The 14,240-nt window shown below is 48.6% G+C and overlaps 1 protein-coding gene across 1 annotated transcript in view; it reads left to right on the top strand.

Moving 5' to 3' along the window:
• Positions 1-9,384, top strand: part of UNC5C (unc-5 netrin receptor C) — a 112,258-nt gene extending 102,874 nt beyond the window's left edge. The window contains exons 13-16 of the mRNA XM_009273613.2: positions 4,102-4,251; positions 4,490-4,654; positions 8,638-8,816; positions 9,046-9,384. Coding sequence (XP_009271888.1) covers positions 4,102-4,251; positions 4,490-4,654; positions 8,638-8,816; positions 9,046-9,211 — 660 coding nt within the window. The 3' untranslated portion in view covers positions 9,212-9,384. The remainder of the gene's footprint in view (positions 1-4,101; positions 4,252-4,489; positions 4,655-8,637; positions 8,817-9,045) is intronic.
• Positions 9,385-14,240: the final 4,856 nt, after the last annotated feature.

The raw sequence follows: 14,240 nt of genomic DNA, 5'->3' as shown, positions 1-14,240 counted from the left end.
AGGATTGATGAAAAAACTACCTGCGCTCCTGAGTCCCTTATCGCCGCTCCCAGGGCTCTGTAGTCCTTCTTGATAGTCCTCAGACTGCTCCTGGCTGTGTCACTGGTGCCCACGTGAAACAGCAGCAGCGGATAATAGTCAGTGGACTGTCCGAGGCTTGGCAGTCTCTTGGTGACATCCCTGATATGAACCCCTGGTAAGCAGCACGCCTCTCTAGAGAGTGCGTCCGGTCAGCAAATGGGTGCCTCCGTGCCTCTCAGAAGAGAGTCACCTACTACTATCACCCGCCACCTTTTAGTTGCGCCTGGTTGTTATACAGGGGGCAAATCGGGCTGCCTTACTCAGCTCCAGTGTCTCTCCTGGTGTGACGGGTCTTTCCTCTTCAGTCTGCAGAGCGGCGAAGCAGTTCTGCAAGGGCACCTCAGGCTTTGGGGGAAGTCTCTTCCTCCTGCTGGTCCTTGTCGTTGCAACCGTCTGTTATTGGCCCCCCTCCCTTCTGTTTGTGCCAGTGGGGGAGTTTTGGGCTGTTTGGTCGTGGGCTGTGGGTCCACTGCAGACTGCGCTTGGAACCAGCTATCTAGCTCCTTCTCTGCCTCCCTGATTTTATGCAGCCTTCTCACTGCCTCCTGCAGCTCAGCCACCTGCTGCAGGAGGTCCTCCACCTGGGCACACCTTTTGCAGGCAGGTCTGCTGCCTGTCCCTGTCCCAGGAGAGAGGTCTAGGCACTCCCTGCAACCTGAGGTCTGCACCACAGCCTCTCCCTTCAGCAGCTCCATCTGGGTGGAGGCATCAGCCACCGCTGGGGTAGATGGTGCAGACCCCCCAGCTGGAGCTGCAGCCTTTACCCTCAGACAAGTGCCCACCATTCTGCCTTGAGGGTCGGGTAGGTTGGGTGCCCTTGACCTGTGCAGGTGGTCACAGAACAGTGCCTGGTTGCTGGGTTATGTGTAAGATGAAAGGGTTGAGCATGGACCGGTGTGTACAAACCAGCCCTGTGTGATGGTGTTGTATAAACTCAAATCATGACTATTTAGAAAGAAAAAAAGATTGTGGTGTTTGCTGCATGCTTTCACAACAGCTGGCACCACAGCAGCCCCAGCCATGCTGGGAGGAGGTCCTTGGCACTGCCATATTGCCGAAGGGGAGGCATTCACCGGGCAATTACCACTGGCTGTGTGGGGCAAGGCGTGCAGACAGGGCTGGACCAGTGGGTCCTGAGGTTAAAAGTAATTTGGAGAGGGTGGGAAAGTTGTAGGCAGCAAGCAAGGCACCAGCTGCAACATGTCGGTGTCTTGGGGCTGGCTGCTCCAGGCAAGGCATGGCAGGGGGAGGGAAGAGCAGCGTGAGATGTTCCCACATTGGGATGTCTGAGGTTTGGAAGAGCCTTTGTAGGGGATTATGTGTTTATTTTAATAGGCAACCAAATGCATTCTGTTATTATTTACAACTAGGAATGAGTGTACCATATGCTGAATGTGTCCTAACAGCCACCAAAGGAAGACAAGCAGTTGTGGTATAAGACACAGTGCTGTATTTATCCAGCAGGCTTTTCCTCTCATCATGCAGAGTAAGCATTTGCTGCCGAACTGCCGGCGCCCGCAGTACAGTAGGGAAGTGTAATGACTTGTCGTCAATAAGGGCTCGGTTATTGTGGGAAGGGCTTGGAGGCGTTCCTGGGGGCTGTGGCGCAGAGTGGGCTCTGCACTGATCACACATGCAGCATCCTCTGCCCCGCAGGGTCCTGAGCTGCCCGGGTGGGATGCTCACAAAAATGCTTTTTGGGGAAGGGCGAGGGTAGCTGTGACCTTGAGCACTGGCCTCTTTTTTTCAGGCTGATTTTTGCACTTTGAGGGGGATGCCTAAGCTAGTCTGCTTTAAAAAAAAGTAATAATACGATAACTATAAAGAAATCCAGCTGCTTTATTCTCTTCTGTTTATTCATGTATGGCTTTGAGATTGAGGTATGTGAGCTGCGTGTGGCAGCATAGCCGGGGCTGAGCAGCCGGGTGCACGGAAACGGCTGCCTCCCACACTGGTGGCGAGTGAATGATTTCAGGCTGTAGCAGGGTGGCACCCCCCAACCCGCCTCGTGGTGCACGACAGGCATGTGATCTTCTCTCGGTTATTTAATGCGTATTTTTCCCTCTAATGAAGAAAGGCAACAGCTTAAACTGAACGCCATTGCTTGCTTGTGCCCCGTTAATGAGGAAGCCCTTTCCAAATACAGGTTGTGGCTGTCCTGGTGGCACTGATGGTGGAGCGATGCCTTACACAGCTCCCTGTCCTAGGAAGAGTGTAAGGGCTTAAGTCCCAGCCCACAGGCGTGGTGAGAGGCGATAGTGAGGGTGGCTGGAGCCACCTTTGCACAGGGCAAGCAATGCACAGCTGGTTTTGGCTCAGGGGGGCATAGAGGCGCCAGCCAGCGGGATAAGCACTGCTCTGAATAAAATGCCGTATGGCTAGAGCCAGCCTTCAGGTTTGAAGGGCTGTGCAAATCGTGGCTCCAAATTAATTCTGAATTAATTAGCTGAGCGGCATGGGAGAAGCACAGGCTGCTCAGCGTCCTCCAATTGGAGCATGTAGAGGGGCTACGGTGACCAAAGGTGGTTACCAAAAGTGGGATATTGAAACTAGACACCCAGATTTGGTGGGTGGGATGGTGCAGCATCACGCTGCAATGTTTTTCCCCACAGTAGTGCAGCTCCCAGGGCTGGCACTGCACAGGCAGGAGCGGTCATTCAGCCCCTGTGCCCTGCGTGCCTGAGAGGTGGCATCTGCAATTAGCTCACACAGTGCCGCGAGTTGTCTTCTGGCCCTTCCAGGGAGGTAATTTGGATGTAATGAAGATCTATAGTAATCAGATAATTACTATCGATTGCTCTTTAGACATCTTGACGAGGTAATTAGGGGGCACTGGAAAGAAGCTGGAACTGATTCATTGGCATAACCTTAATCTAAAAGGTTTCCTGATTTTGTTTCTTTTCCCCTAATGGCTGATAAACGAACATCATTTTAGCTTCAGTATCTGCCAGGTGCTGGGCTCGCCAGAGACAGGGGCTTTTCTTGTATGCTGACTAGATCCTGAATGTGATCAAGAGTAGCTTGTTTTGTGCTTAGCTAAAACGGAGGCCTCTGTAGTTGGCCTGGGGTAGCATCCTGATTTGTGTGTGTGCCCACGTATTCCTTGAGTGCGCTCACTCTGTGTGGCATTGGCTTTGACCGCATGAGACTGGTTGGTTGGTTGGCTCTTGTGATTAAATATGGCTGAGTTTGGCTGTGTTGGTTTCTAATGGGGCTCATGTAGGTGCCTTTGTACTTGCTTTTTCCTCGTGGACTACAATTAGGCTGTTTGTAGGCAATGATCCGCTGTGTTCTCATTAGTTACAGGCATATATTTATTTTTAGCTGCAGAAAATGACCAGACTCTTCGCTTACTAGCTTTTAATTACAAGATAAATATTTCAGTAACCCTGAACCTATGTATTCATATGTACAAAATGCTCCATCATGGTGTCTTGCTCTTGTTTTTATACCATGCTGCTTGACTGTTAGTCTCAGAGTAGGCATCTGCTATCTCCTGTACCGCTCTGTCATGGAGCAGTTTGGCAGGAGGCTGCAAGCTGAAGGACCAGCAGTATGCACAGGTCCCATACCAGCAGTATCTATGCAAATAAGAGCTTCCAAAAGCAAAATAGTAAAGCTACCATTAGATGTCCAGTTTGGTGAGCGATGGAGAAGACTGATATATTTCAGTATTCAAACAGTGCCTTTATGCAAAGTCTTTGCATTCAATATAATTGCATGCAACGAAGCTTTCTGCTTATAGGACATGTCAGATAATGCCATGTCTCCCAAAGTAGACATGGGTGCCTGCACCCCTGCTGGGCTGCTGCTGTATGATGGGGGCGAGGGGGTTATACTCGGATCCACTAGTGCAATTCTAGTTCACAGGGAAACACAAGTCTGTGCAATGCCTGTGCATTTTTTTTCTGTATTATACAAGTTATAGTGCCTACAGGAGTCAATCTTGAGGAATCAGAAGACCAGTGTGCTGTCTTAATGAAACCTGACCGCTTTCTTCTTGTTATCACCATACCACAGGAGGTCCTCCAGCTGGAGCGGCAGATGGGTGGGCAGCTTTTGGAGGAACCCAAAGCTTTGCATTTTAAGGGAAGCACCCACAACCTCCGCCTGTCCATTCATGACGTTGCCCACTCTCTCTGGAAGAGCAAACTGCTGGCTAAATATCAGGTGAGCAGCACAAACCATTCACATTGGATCCTAGCAGTGAGGCTTAAAGAAATACAGTGACACACAGGGGTGTTTAAAAAACACCCAGTGCCAGGCTGCAGTGCCGTGGACATTTTTTTCCCTGGACCATTTGCAGTGACAGTAGCATGGAACCCTTGGTCTCTGGTCATATAGCATCCGTGCCCTGGTCCCTCATCCCTTCCTTACTATACCTTTTTTTTTTGCTTTTCTCTTGCAGGAGATTCCCTTTTACCACATCTGGAGTGGATGCCAGAAGAACCTGCACTGCACCTTCACGCTGGAAAGGTTCAGCCTGAATACCCTGGAGCTGGTGTGCAAACTCTGTGTGCGGCAGGTTGAAGGAGAAGGGCAGATCTTCCAGCTCAACTGCTCCATCTCAGAGGTAAATGACATCCGTGTACTTCTATATCCAACTGCAGGAATGTGGGAGGGCTAAGGAGGTACATCCTTTCTCATTACTACCTGTTTAGTGCTTCCCATTTCCCTCCTGACTGCTGGGATGGACATAAGGGATGGATTAAGTCGTTGCTTTGTATCTCCTGTTGCATTTTCCCTTAGTTTCTCTCATCTGGAAGGAAGCATCCCCCCTTCAAGGGAGGGAGGAGGGCAGCTGTGGTCTCCCTGCTAGTGCTACCTTTCTGTGTCTGTGTGAAGGAGCTCTTTGACTACCACTCCCTAACGCATCTTGTGAAGCACTGCATGGTCCTGTTTCCTGGCAGTCTACAAGACCATCATACCCGACATTTCCCTGGAGAGGAAGGAAGGAGAATAGGAAAATGTCATTGCCATATGTTTGCATGAGCCACTCCATTCTGTTCCCACATAATAACTGCTGTGCAAGACAGAATATCAGATGGTCTAGTTGCAATAGACTTTTCTCCTCAGCTTTTGCTACTGCTACAAATCCTGACTATTATCTTCAACAATTTTTCTTTTGACAGCTGACATTTTCCAGTAGAAAAATGATCATAAGTTTTGGAACATCTTTGCTGATGCTACGTAGCACCTGGAGAATTTTCGCTCCTTGGGGCAGTCAAGCTTAGGGCTGAGACCAAGCGACATGTTCAGGTGTGAAGTGGCATTGACTTCAGTGAATGTGCTGGTGGCTGTTGGCAGCTTGGCAGCTACAAAGAGCAGGCTCTTGGGCAGCAGTCGCTGCTGGCTGATTTGGGGAAGGGCTGGGAGACCACAGACAAAAGTTACTTGTGCTGTAGGGCCCCAGCGGTGTGTGCCATTACCCATAACATCTGCTTGGTTATTTGGTGTAAAGTTACATATTCAGCTGGGGACTACACAGCATTAAAGACAGATGGTAAAACAAGTATCATAAACAATTATTGTAATAAGTGCTGCATTGAGGTAATCTCTAATTTAACCTCACAGAGAAGAGAAAGAAATGAGAGTAACTTTAATGAAATGCAAGTATACACTATAATCATCTTCAGCTGCTTGTGTGTAATAGGGCCTGGTAATGGATTCAGAGGGAACAGGATAATATTCTTGTCTTGTGCTGCAATCCCATCCATCAGGGATGAATAGAGGGAGGGGATAATACCGCCACTACCAAGGCTGCCTACTGCAAAATTGCTCCTCCTGGTTGACATGTAGTGATGTTCCTGAGCCCAGGTGAGGGGCAGGAGGACCTTGGGCTGCTAAGGGATGGCATACAAGGTTGTGTCAACTTTGTTACTAGAAAAAAAGCCTAAAACTCAGCTGGTTTGATGACAAAAGTTACCTGGAAGTGGAATAGCAGCAACCTGGAAACCGATGTGTATGCCTCTAGAGGCATAAGAGGAAGGGGTTGTTGTCATAAAGACACCAGACCAGGCATCAGGAAACCTTAGCTGTGGTTCCTCACACTTTCTTCTGGTGACTAACAAGGTCATGTAGGGGTTTTGGTCTCTGCTTTCAGATGGTGTCTGGTTTGGTTTGCTTCTGGTGATTTCAATAGCACACATTATTCTCTTCTTGTGGGGGAGGCAGGCAGCTAGTGGTTAGGCATTGCAGGACCATGCTGGTGCCTTTCCTTGTTGCTGGATCTGCCTCTCTGCCTCTGTCACCCTGTGGTAAAAATATAGTAACACCGTTTCCTGCATCCTCCCTTTATAGGCTTTCTTTTTTGTCCCCTGTAAAGGATGTAAAACTTCTGCAGATTAAACTGTCTTATTCTGGCTTTATACAGTGTCTTCCACTGGGACTTCAAAAATACAAATGCAATGAGTGCCAAAACATGCGAATTTGTGAGGCAAGAGGAAGAGTGAGATAAAGGTCTCCCACCGTTTGTTTTTGAAGCCCCCTTTTTATCTTGTGCTGTCGGTACTCACCCAAAAGAGCACCAGGGCACCGCCATGGATACCTGGGCTCCCTCTGCAGCCATCCTGATGCACCTGGGGCAGCAGGCCACCTCGAGAGCCAGGGCAGCACTGCCTCGAAGTATCACTTGTGTCCCTTGGCCCAGAATAAAAAGGGGAGGTTGTCCATCTGTGATGCCACCAGTCACCACCCTACAGCCGCTTCTGACCTGCCAGCGTGGGTAAGCCTGCAGGCAGCAGCGGTGGCGTACGAGTCATTTTGCCGGCTCCCGGGCAGCCCCCGCTGCCAGGCAGTTAGAGGACAGTAGCTCGTTGCCCAAAGCGGTGGGGTTGGGCCGGCCAGCCGGCCTGCGACGCAGGGCCTTGGCGCCCAAGTAGGGATGCCACATTCGGCACTGCTTTGGGCATGTTAACTGAGGACATTACAGTGTGGCATAAACCTTCCTTGGTTAGAAATTTCACTGATTGCCTAAAATGCCATTTCTAAATTAAAAAAAATGCAAAAAAAGGCATATTTATAGAGTGGATGAGCATTAATTGGTGTGGATAAAAGAGTGGAGGCAAAAGAGGTTTAATTCTGTTCATTGGTCATGGATACTGGCTCTCCCCTTTCCATCTCTGCATACATTTTTTTGGGGGAAGCGAAAGACTGCGTGACAGTGAGCACCTCCAACAAGCTTCCTGGGGGATTTGCGATGGCAGCTTAAGCTGGGCGTTACCTGGTTTTGAGACAGTTTCAGGTTTTACAGGGCCTTCCCAACAGCCAGCTTGACATGAAGGAACAAGACAGCTCAAAGAGGAGAAAACAAATTGACATTTAAGGACGAGTCTTTTGCACGGGTGTTTCTGGCTGCCTGGGGCCGTGACTTGGGCAGAGGTGGAGATGCAGCAGTTCCCCTGTTTCTGCCAGCCCAGCCTCAGGTCTGTCATGCTGCAAAGGAGAGCAATTGAGAAGGCGGGTGAGAGGCATGAAAGGAGACCCAGCCCTGCTTGTTGCTTTTTCCATCATGTGCTTTGGTAGCTGGAGGTGACAAGTGCTGTGTGTGGGAGGAGAGTCCCCGCTGCACGGTCGGGCGACCAGTCAGTGTCGATGGGGTTTGGCAAGGCTTTCAGCCATCCTGCAGGACCTTGTCATTCCTAAGCAAATCCAACCATCCAAATTGACCAACTACCCTTGTCCTACCAGCTACTGAGCCCCTCTTTCTATCTACCTGTGGGTGCTAAATCCTTCCAGGCCAAGGAAGAGATAAAATCCTTGCCGAGAAGAGCCAACCACTTGTTATTCCCAGTGGGCCACATTACTACTGTGTCATGGGAAGCCTCCCAGCTGAGGACCGCATCAGAGAGCATCAACCCCGTACCCGCAGGGGACAGGCTGGCTTTGGAGGTGACTTTCCCCTTGAAACACTGCTGCAACCACCTTTGAGCACAGCACTGGTCTTGGGATGGAGGCCAACAGCCGCCGCCCGAGCACACACGCTCCATCTATCTCCAGCACAGAGTTAAAGCTGCATGAAAATGAGGGATCAGCTTGTGCCTGGGATGGTATTAACTGTCTCTCCATGGTCTGCCCTGCATCAGAGGCTTCAGAGAGCGTGGGTGCTGCCAGAGGGATGTCAGCGGCATGAGCCCAGTGCTGGCTCCATGGGGGGCTTGGGGGGCTGCCGGGAAGGGGGTCCTGCCAGCCAAGCCAGGAAAGCCCAGCTCTGCCCTAGTAGTAGCAATTTGCTCTTAAATGTGTCAGAGTGCCTGATCTTTCATTGTTTCCAGTAAGAGATTAATTAAGCTGGGCTCAATTTTGTCCAGCCACAGTAATCTTCACCCTCCAAAAAAAAAAAAAGAAAAGAAAAAAAAAATCTGCTGTCTACCCAAAGTCAGTTATAAATATTTCTTTTTCAGCTGATCAACATAAATGCTTGATTAGCAGAGGGCTGCTCCCCTCTAATGCAAGTAAAAGCACTGAGTCTCAGAGGATACACTTCTACAATCGTTTCTGCACTCAGTAACAAAACTGCTGTATTTTTATATTTTTTTGCTTTCTTTCCAACCTCAGGAACCTACTGGCATCGATTATCCCCCCATGGACTCAGCAGGCACCATCACCACCATAGTAGGGCCCAGCGCTTTCAGCATCCCCCTCCCAATAAGGCAAAAGCTGTGCAGCAGCCTGGACGCGCCCCAGACCAGGGGCCACGACTGGCGGATGCTGGCCCACAAGCTGAAACTGGACAGGTGAGCAGGGCTGCCTATGTGTGGTCGGGCAGTGAAGGCCCCTGGGAGGGATGTGCAAAAGGGTCCTGGTGAAGATGAATGACAGCAGATGTGTCTACAGACTGGTCAGACTGACTGCACAGGAGATGAGCACCTTGACCGCACCAGCAATGGGGATGGGCTGAAATCATAAAAATTCAGGTAGCCTTCATGCAGCTCAGAAAATGAGTTTCCTTTTGGCTTGTTGCAGGTACCTAAATTATTTTGCTACTAAATCGAGTCCCACCGGGGTGATCCTGGATCTCTGGGAAGCCCAGAATTTCCCTGACGGCAACCTGAGCATGCTGGCGGCGGTTCTTGAAGAAATGGGAAGACACGAAACCGTCGTTTCTTTGGCAGCAGAAGGAAATTACTGATGCAGCCTTGCCGTGAACAGGAAGGACAGACGCAGGGAGTGGTAATGCCCTGTTATTACAAACGAGAATTGAAATGAAAACCCAGACCAATGAGTTACACAAGAGACATTTCAGAGAAGAAAGCAAGCAAACAAACAACAACAAAAAAAACCCAGCCCTGACCTTCACACGTGCTCTCCTTGTACATTATCACAGGATCTAAAAGAAATCATGCAAACTTGTACCTTGAAAATATAAATCAACCTAATGTTCCTCTCGGCTTGGCTGTACACTGCTTGGTACAGGTTTTTACAGTTTCCTAGGAAACGCTTTTTATTGCTATCCAGATATATGGATAAACTTTCTTAACAATCCCAGTTTCTATGGATGTTGTTTACATCAAATTCTGGACAGGGGTAAGGAGACTGTCCATGGCTCTTTATATTTTTTGTTTAAAGCCATTCTAGACAAGGCTATGGACAGTTGGTTGTGGCTATTTCAGCTTATTGGTTTCTGGTGAATTCAGATTTTGGCTACAATTCTGCACATCGATTGTCTCACAATGATCCTCCTGTCATTGTTCTGTTTCCTAGACCTACTTGTAAAAAAACCAAACAAACAAGAAAATCATAGTTTAAGAGGTGTGCATCTGGAAAGCAGGTACTCTGGGTGCTAAGCAGGAACACACATATCCCCTTCCTTCCCCAAGGCAGTCCCACTGAACCTGTGTGGAGAATAGCTGTAGGACAGTGGGGAACGTAGGATCGGAGTTGATTTTCAATTCATAATATAACACCACCCTTCCACCCCTTTGCCATATGAGGGGGCCGGATATGCAATTCAGAGTGGTTGGGGGAAAAAAAAGAAACCCAGAAAAAAATTAAAAAGAGAAGTTGCTATGATAATTATTTACTAATTAGTATCTAGTGCAAGGATTATTATTATTATTATTATTATTATTATTATCATTATTACTTTATTTCTAATTTTGTCAGCAGCAGAATGAATCATTCCCGTTTTTATGGAACCTGTTGTCCCCTTCCTGAAGGTCTTCTAAGACGCATCCCTTTATATGCTGTCTGTCCTTCCCTTCTCCAGCCGTCGTACTCCTCCTCCAAAGTCCTCTGCTAGCCCACAAGGGTTGCTCACCTTATGTTAGCATTGCTGTGCTTCATGCCCAATGCAAAGGTGGTATAAACTGGTGATGCTCTGCTGAAGTCACTGATCTATCGGTCACTTGGTGGTGAGCAACGGTTTTCATTTGCATCACTTGTCTTTCCTGGGTTTTATTTCTCTCTCTTTGTCATCTTCCTTTTCATTATTATTATTATTATTATTATCATTATTACTTTATTTCTAATTTTGTCAGCAGCAGAATGAATCATTCCCGTTTTTATGGAACCTGTTGTCCCCTTCCTGAAGGTCTTCTAAGACGCATCCCTTTATATGCTGTCTGTCCTTCCCTTCTCCAGCCGTCGTACTCCTCCTCCAAAGTCCTCTGCTAGCCCACAAGGGTTGCTCACCTTATGTTAGCATTGCTGTGCTTCATGCCCAATGCAAAGGTGGTATAAACTGGTGATGCTCTGCTGAAGTCACTGATCTGCAACCGCAAAGGCTCCAAACAGCACCCCTCCATGGGATGTTTTGCACCACCTTGGTGCCTCCAGGTTGCTCCAAGAAGCAATCCTGTCCCGAGGTGGCTGTGAACCAGTGACGGCCTCCCAGTCCACATACATGTAGCCCACTGTTTCAGGAGCATGGGTGCAAGCATGTGGAGGCACTGACGTTGACCATCTGATTTGTGCGTCTAAGGTGGGCCTCTGTATGTCTTGCTTTGCTTTGAAGCGGTCTGAGAGCCACCAGCTCCCGTTAGCTTCCCATAGAGCCGCAGGTACTGACTCTTACTGAAACCCACCTCCTCCCATAATGTTTGTGGTGGTCAGGGCTGCTAGGATTCATCTACTGGGTCATTTCTGGGTGAGATGCGCTCAGCGGATCTCTGCTGCTCTCCCTGAGCTTGCTGCAGCCAGGGAAGCCTCTGCTGCATGGGCCAGTGTAGGATGGTGGAGTGGTGAAGTCGAAATCCTGTGTATTGCAGTTGCTGCCTGCACTGCACTCCCTCCACTGCCTGGGCAGGGCGGTGCAGGTCCTCACTGGCTGACGGGGGGGACATTGGTTCCTCTCGGCCACGTCCCTCTTGGCCACCACAAACAGGTGAAGTGGGAACTTGGCAAAAGGAGCAAATTCTTGCTTTTTCGGTTGTCACTGCAAACTTATTTTCTGCTCAGTGAAAAGACTGACTTTTTGGTACATGACAGCACATAGGATCACAGTAGTTTTACTGCCAGGCTTGTCTGTCCTCTACTTCTGGTGCAAAGAAGGCTTTCTTCCCCAGCACGTCTGCTCCAGGTTTCCAGCCAGGCCCTGGTTATTGCTGTTGTGCACACACACATAACCTGCCCACGCAAGTATTCCTGCTTCAGCTGCTTCCCAAGACAGGAGCTGGTTTGTTTTCTTTTGTGTTTTTGGTTTTGTTTTTCCCCAAGGCTTTCCAGATTGCACCTTTAAAGGTAACTTTGAAAATGTCATTGGTCAAAATGAAAGGAAAATTTCATCTGACCTTTTTCCCATTTGACATTTCCATAGGCTTGGGACTTTTTGTTTTTAATTTCTCAGCTCCCTGACACCAGCGGGGTTTTGATTGACCGCTGGGCAGTGATCACAAAGCACTCCCTTCCTCATAAGAGGTAACCCGGCAGTTTGCAAAACCTGCATTTCAGTCAAAACCGGAGACCAGAACACATACATTTTAACTTTCAACATCTGTCTGCATTTTGCCTGCGTAAGACCCGCCTTCTCTGACTGTGGTGATGCCAAAGGGCATCTTTTCCACAAACATCCATCTTTTTCACCTTGAGCATCTGATGCAGTTCATTGCAATGCTAATGGAAATCTTGCTTTCGACTTCAGGAGGCTTCGACTGGGGCTTCCAGCTCTGCCCTTTCCCTACATTTTTTACTCACTTTGGAGTTCTAAAATGGCTCTTAAAAGATAGGTCTCAGCTTTTCTCCCTCCTGTGCCATCTTCAGGTGTAACCAGTTGTACTTAGTTTGTGTTTCTTCCCCCTTCCCACGCGTCCTTCCTGCGTGGCTCCTCTTCCAAGGCATGAGCTGAACTGTCCTTCGGCCCCTTCCCCTCTTCAGCTCAGTCTTTGTTAGCTGATGCCCAGGTTCACTGGTACTCCCGGCTCTCAGCTTTTGCTAGGTAGGCAGCATGTGCACCCTTCTCACCGGGGCCTTGCCAGAAAGTGTCTCGTAGTAATCTGTATTGCTACAAGTCGATGCTCCTTTTGCCAGCTCTCTGACCTACCCCCTGATGCCTCCTTCAAGAAAAACAGATGAGCAACTTTCTTAAAATATTCTGGGGCATTTTCCTTTTACTGTGTCACTGTAAAGGGGATTTATTGAGAGGAAAAGGCATGCTCTGATTAAGAGGAGCATCCACAGAGGTAGATGGTGGTCAAGAACATCACTAGGGCAGCGGCATCGCCGTCGCTAGGAGGTGGAGCTGCTCTTCTTCCATCCCAACTGCTCAGAAGCCTTCCCTCACCCACTGCAATCACAGGCTGGATGGTTTCTCCATCCCCTGCTCCATCAGCTTTTGCAGTGTCCCAGTGTGGTGCTGTGCAAGCTGCCCCAGCCCTGGCAGGGCAGGTAGAAGGTGCCAGGGACAGGGATGTTTCCTCCACAGAGCCACACCTCGTCCCAGCAGCTCCGCACTTGTGCTTTGCCACCACTGCTCGCGGCAGCTCCCACCTCACCTGACACTCCCCCTGCATTAATTTTGCTCTCCGTTTTTTTGTTTCCAGGGTTACCACACTGGCAGGATGTGCAGCAGGGGTGAGGGCTCTGGGACGGGCTGATGGTGCGCACCCCTCAGCATCCTCATCATGCTGCCCCAAGGAGGGAGGGTGGGAAGCAAGGGTGGCCAGATACGCTCAGAGTATTATTTTTGGTGGGAGAGAAACCAGCAGCAGTCCCTCTGCCTGGATTGCGTGGACACAGTGCCATCTCGTGGGGCTGAGCTCCAACACACCGCCACCACGGTGAGCAACATCGCTCGGGAAAAGGCTTTCCCGTGGGGCAGCTCTTGAAAAATGGCAAAGAAGTTTGGCAGACAGACTCTTAAGAGTTACTGTAACATTTTATGTCAGGTAAGCACATCTACTTTTACAAAAAAAATGGCTGCAGGCTTCTTATCCTCCAGTTATTACCACTTTTTTAAATGCTTATCCTTTTAGTTGTCCACCTTCGGCTATGTGCTGTAGCAGTTTCACTGCTCTTCACACCATCTCTTCATTACTATGTAAAATACCTGCTGACTTCAAGGAAAACCTTTAATGTCCGAGTAAGAAACGCTATCGGAGGCAGTCCTTTTCACCTGAGTTTTCTTCAGTTCTTGTTGTGTTGTGTTCTTGTAAAGGTGGCTGTCAGTGTATAGGGTAAGTTTGGGGTTTGTTTTTTTTTTTTTTTTCTGAATTTTCTGATCACAGCTGATCCACTGTATCTCGCTAAACAGTGCAAGACCTAAGTGCTGAATCTCAAAAGTTTTGAGGCACTCAAGAGGTCTCTTGAGTCAAGATTTGCTTCCATGGCAGACAGAGACTCTTTTTTTTCCGTATCACTGGCAGAAATGCAGACACTCATGAGATATGTTGGAGTTTGGGATGCCCACAGAGCAAAACATGTCTGTTCCTTGGGTTTCGTGCTATTTCTGTTGCTTACATATAGAATAAATGTATTTACATGCTGTAAGCACTGTGGACAGTGCCCTAATGTCTAGTATTGCTACCTAAAATAGTTTCTTTTTGGTTCTCCTTTTCTTCTTGTTTTGGGGGGTGAGACCAAGACCATTGTATGCTCTAGCCAAGTAGTTACCAGAGCTCTAATTTTAAACAAGAAAATACTGTTGAGGTTGGTTTTTTTTTAATCTCATGTCCAGGGCACTTTGTAGACTATCTTTGAGTGTTCAAAGATAATACTGTTGAGGT

Source organism: Aptenodytes forsteri, unplaced genomic scaffold (genome assembly GCF_000699145.1).
Source record: "Aptenodytes forsteri isolate BGI_AS27 unplaced genomic scaffold, ASM69914v1 Scaffold93, whole genome shotgun sequence".
Classification (NCBI taxonomy): Eukaryota; Metazoa; Chordata; class Aves; order Sphenisciformes; family Spheniscidae; genus Aptenodytes; species Aptenodytes forsteri.
The sequence above is the reverse complement of the archived record's forward strand: the minus strand, read 5'-3'. Positions and strand labels throughout refer to the sequence as shown.